The sequence below is a fragment of the Amblyraja radiata genome, chromosome X (genome assembly GCF_010909765.2).
Source record: "Amblyraja radiata isolate CabotCenter1 chromosome X, sAmbRad1.1.pri, whole genome shotgun sequence".
NCBI lineage: Eukaryota > Metazoa > Chordata > Chondrichthyes > Rajiformes > Rajidae > Amblyraja > Amblyraja radiata.
The window spans coordinates 3,653,809-3,659,157 of record NC_045999.1 but is presented as its reverse complement, the minus strand read 5'-3'; the positions used below and the strand labels follow the sequence as shown (position 1 = coordinate 3,659,157).

Sequence of the window (5,349 nt, the reverse complement as noted above, 5' to 3'; positions counted from 1 at the left end):
GCTGCCCTGGGGCAGACTGACGGAAGCGTGGCTGCCAATCTGCGCCTACGGCCCCTCCGACCACCACCAATCACTCACACACATTCGCACACATTCACACACAGGCAAAGGTGGGTGAAGTGTCTTGCCCAAGGACACAACGACAGTATGCACTCCAAGCGGGATTCGAACTGGCCGCCTTCCGGTCGCCAGCCGAACACTTAGCCCATTGTGCCATCTGTCGTCCCAAAGAAATGGTTTAAGAAGCACTGGGATTGACCATTGAGTTCCTCTGGGCAGTTTGGGTTGGGGGTTTTTCTTTGCTCCTTCTGAAAGAATTCTTTCCGTCACCTTTGATTCAGTTTTTTGGAAAAAATCTGAGGCTTCCATTTGAAGGGCATTGCCGACCTGCTAAATCTGCTGCCTGTTCTCCTTTCAGATGGCCACCATGGCTTGTGAAATGGAATCGCTGAAACACAAGAATGAAGACCTCGTGAAAGGTAACGCTGCTCTGATCTCTGCCGCTCGTCTTGTGGGCCTGTGACCTCTCGTTCTAAGGCTAACGTTGACCATTGGTACCAACTCTTCCCCTACTCCACCACCCCCACCCACCCCACCCACCAACCTACAACCCCCACCCACCCCCGCCAACTCTTTTCTCACCCAACAGCTCAAACCGGGGGTCAGCATCTTCTGGAGAAAGACTGGAGCCGCCAAGCTTCATCTCTTGCCTTGACCGGGCTGGAAGCGAGGACTTCAGACGGGCAGCAGTCCAGCCCTTGGGCCTCCCACTCCTTCCAGGAGTTCAAACCTTTCAACCGAAGAGGCAGAGACCTCTCCCCGTACCGCTACTTGGAGGCCGTGCCGTCTGACCAGAATCCCCTCGGGGCCGAGTTGACCCTCCGCCCGGAGGTGTGGTTCGGTGGCGCGCCGACAAGCCCGCTGTGGCCAAAGGGAGCCAGGACGCCAGACAGGTCACCGTCACCCCTCCCCCCGAGCAGGACACCATCTCCCCCCAGACCCAGCCGCCCAGTCTCACCGCTCAACTTCGGCAGGCCCTCCCGCGACTTCTCCTCCGCATCCGATGTCCATAGCGAGGAGGAGAAGCTGCAAGGAAGGACGATGTCATCGGCAGTCAAGTGCTCTCTCCTCCTGTCTCCCAGACCCTTCAACATGCACAGGATGAATCTGAACAAGAAGTAATGTGTGGGACGGAACAGCCGACGCTGGTTTAAGATGGACACAACACAAAAAGCTGGAGTAACTCAGCGGGACAGGCAGCATCTCTGGAGAGAAGGAATGGGTGATGTTTTGGGTCGAGACCCTTCCTCAGACTAATGTTGCACCAGATTCTCGTTCTCACCTAGCAATAATTCCTGGGATGGCAGGACTTTCATATGAAGAAAGACTGGATAGACTCGGCTTGTACCCGCTAGAATTCAGAAGATTGAGGGGGGATCTTATAGAAACTTACAAAATTCATAAGGGGTTGAACAGGCTAGATGCAGGAAGATTATTCCCAATGTTGGGGAAGTCCAGAACTAGGGGTCACAGTTTAAGGATAAGAGGGAAGTCTTTTAGAACCGAGATGAGAAAATCATTTTTTACACAGAGAGTGGTGAATCTGTGGAATTCTCTGCCACAGAAGGTAGTTGAGGCCACAGTTCATTTTCTAGATTTAAGAGGGAGTTAGATGTGGCCCTTGTGGCTAAAGGGATGGAGAGAAGGCAGGGATGGGATACTGAGTTGGATGATCTGCCATGATCATATCGAATGGCGGTGCAGGCTAGAAGGGCCGAATGGCCTACTCCTGCACCTATTGTCTATGTTTCTATGTTTCAAATGTCCTGTTTCCTTTACCTTCGTGACTTTTTTCCACATCTTTTATTCATTTGTTCTACATCACCGTCTACATCTCTCGTTTCCCTCTCCCCTGAATCTCAGTCTGAAGGAGGGTCTCCACCCGAAACATCACCCGTTCCTTCTCTCCAGAGATGCTGCCTGTCCCGTTGAGTTACTCCAGCTTTTGGTGTCTATCTTCTGAACAAGAAAAGTAAGATAGCGGAAAAATTCAGGAAAAAAGGACATTCGAAAACAGTTGCTGCATTACAAATATTTTGAACAAACAGAGATGACTGGAGCTCTCGACTCTTTAAGGAACGTTCTCCTCAAGGCAATCCTGGACAAGATTATTTATTGTAGGAAGCTGAAGCTTGCTTGTCACTATAATATGTGGTTCAATATAGCAAATAATATTGCTCAGCTGATTTGTTTGCACAGCAAGCTGTATTTCTCTTTTCCATTTTCTACCCCGTGCTTCAAGCCGTGCATTCTACGTCAAATCGCAGGGTCTTGGCATGAAACATCACTCAGCCCTTTACTTCCATGTTCAAACGTAAAATAGCATGGCACCGTAAGAGGCCCTTCGGCCCGCAATGTCTGTGCCGAGAACGTGATACCTGATCTCGTCTGCCTGCAGGTAATCCATGTCCCTCCATATCCATGTGCCGACCTAACAGCCACGCAGGTCACGGGGAGACCCTGCAAACTCCCCACTGACAGCACCCGTAGGCAGGATCGAACCCGGGTCTCTGGCGCTGTGAGGCAGCAACTCCACCGTGCCGCCCTTACTTCTGTCGGGGTCACCCCTCAATCTCCAGAGTTCCAGCGAAAACAGTCCAAGTTTGTCCACGAATGTCTCCCCAGAAGGACATTGCCAGTTGTGTCTTTGTTGAAACCACGATGAGCGGAATAAGTCCCTTCCCTGATTCTGCTGCATTTGTAAAGAGTTGTGTTCAGCATGTTTTTTGGTTTGTGACGTACTTCATTACAGCTATTGCTGCACCTAAACTGTTGTATCATGTGGTGGTTTGCTAGAGCTATTGGCCTTCGGTTTAGCTTAGAAATACAGCATGGAAATAGACCTTTGGCTGACTAAGTCCATGCTATCATCGATCACCCTTTCCTACTAGTTCCATGTGATCCCACTTCTTATGCATTAGGGACAATTTCTTTGGGATGTGGGAGGAAACTGAAGGAAGAACGTTCAAACTCCACACAGACAGCACCTGAAGTCAAGATTCAACCTGGTTTAGATTCAGAGATACAGCGTGGAAACAAGCCCTCCGGTCGACAAAGTCGGCGCAGACCAACAATTACCACTAGTTCTATATTAACACAATTTGGGGCAATTTACAGAAGCCAGTTAACCTACAATCCACGCGTCTTTGGGATGTGGGAGGAAACTGGAGCACCCGGAGAAAACACACACGGTCGGGTGGGGGGGGGGGGGGGGGGGGGGGGGGAGTGCCGAGGTCAAGACAGCAGCCGAGGTCAGGATCGAACCTTGGTCCCTGGCGTTGTGAGGCAGGCAGCCACCAACCGTGCGACTCTGCCAGCTGCGCCACATGTGTTTCGAGGTTCCCAAGTGAAAAATGGCATCCTGATGGTAGCAAGGCACAACAGGGAGAAGGAACCAAGATTTCAACAGATAAAGAATTTCATAAGACAGAACGAGAATCAAAACACTGTATATTTGCAAGATTGTATATTTGCAAGATTTATTTGAGTTTCACCATTTACACACATTGCACATTGATACACAAAGCAAAGTGTATACATACTCTGAATGGAGGCTCACCACAACTATTCTGTTCGGGTACATTCTGGTTCACACAGAAATGGAAGCCATACCAATAGGGACCAAGTCAAAGCATGACACTTGATAATTCTGTAACCAAACCAACATTGCTGGCAACATTGCATGAACTGTGGCTGAACATAAATAAATAGGTACCCCTCTGATTCCTATTAAATCTTGTCCTCTTCACCTTAAACCTTAGTCCTTGAAGACCGTGAGATCTCCAGCCATCTGTGTTGACCATAATAAATAAATTCTGAAGAAGGGTTTCGGCCCGAAACGTTGCCTATTTCCTTCGCTCCATAGATGCTGCTGCACCCGCTGAGTTTCTCCAGCACTTTTGTCTACTTTCGATTTTCCAGCATTTGCAGTTCCTTCTTAAACAGTAAATAATCGCTTGCCAGCCAGCCCGTGGGCCCTGGAACTGGTTTTAATAATGTGCAGTGGTCTGGGAGCAGGGTTGGTCCAGGACTTTCCACTGCCTTAAACAAGATATCAGATCAACAACAGCCAGCAACGTTTGGCTCAGCTGAACTTAAATCTCCACATTGGCAATTCTATGTTCCTAAGAATTTGTCCTTTTATTCTTAGGCTGTGCCCTCTAGTCCTGGACTCTCCCACCAGTGGAAACATCCTCTCCACATCCACTCTATCCAGGCCTTTCATTATTCGGTAAGTTTCCATGAGGTCCCTCCTCAATCTTCTAAACTCCAGCGAGTACAGGCCCAGAGCCGGCAAACGTTCCTCAAACGTTAACCCAATTGGCTGACCTATCTCTCCCTCCTAACCCCATTCTCCTGCCTTCTCCCCATAACCCCTGATGCCCGTACTAATCAAGAATCTATCGATCTCTGCCTTAAATATAACCATTGACTGATATTCATGAGATCCACATGAGTTGACATTCAACATCATCTGTAACTATCTGATTCTTTTGAAATGTCATGTACAATCTAAAGACACACGCACGAATGGACTTCACCTCCATCATCTTATCCATCTGAGTTAATACGTTCAATTGTTCAGAATCTAATTGCTTCATGATTTTAAAATAATCATTTTCCCTCCGGACCAGCAGTGAAAATATCTCAAACTATGCTAACCGCTAAAAGCTCTAAAACTGGACATTATTGCTTGCCAAGTCATAGAGTGTGTTACGACTCCCGAATGTACATAGCATTCACCAGGGGGGGAGCGCCTAACAGAGTGATATAGTGTGGAAACAGGCCCTTCAGCCCATCTTGCCCACACCGGCCAACTACACTAGTCCCACCTGCCCGGTTTAGTCCATATCCCTCTAAACCTGTTCTATCCATGTACCTGTCCAACTGTGTCTGAAATGTTGGGATAGTCCCAGCCTCAACTACCTCCTCAGGCAGCTCATTCCATACACCCACCACCCTTTGCGTGAAAAAGTTACCCCTCAGACTCCTATTAAGTCTTTTCCCCTTCACCTTAAAACTATGTCCTGTGGTCCTCGATTCTCCTACTCTGGGCAAGAGACTCTGTGCATCTACCCGATCTATTCCTCTCATGATTTTATACACCTCTATAAGATCACCCCTAGTCCCACCTACCTGCGTTAAATTCCAAACCTCCCACATTAAAGCTATGCCCCCTTGTTTTTGAGTGCGGAGTCAGTGGTGTAGACTTACTAGTTGGTAGTTACTGGTGAAGAATTACCAGCGGATAGTTATTGGGGCAGAATTACTAGTGGTGTTTCTGTTGCA

At 48.5% G+C, this 5,349-nt stretch overlaps 1 protein-coding gene across 1 annotated transcript in view; it reads left to right on the top strand.

Moving 5' to 3' along the window:
* LOC116968144 (myosin-13-like) overlaps window positions 1–1,333 on the top strand; it is a 70,846-nt gene extending 69,513 nt beyond the window's left edge. The window contains exons 31-32 of the mRNA XM_033014767.1: window positions 419–479; window positions 650–1,333. Coding sequence (XP_032870658.1) covers window positions 419–479; window positions 650–1,182 — 594 coding nt within the window. The 3' untranslated portion in view covers window positions 1,183–1,333. The remainder of the gene's footprint in view (window positions 1–418; window positions 480–649) is intronic.
* The last annotated feature ends 4,016 nt before the right edge of the window (window positions 1,334–5,349 follow it).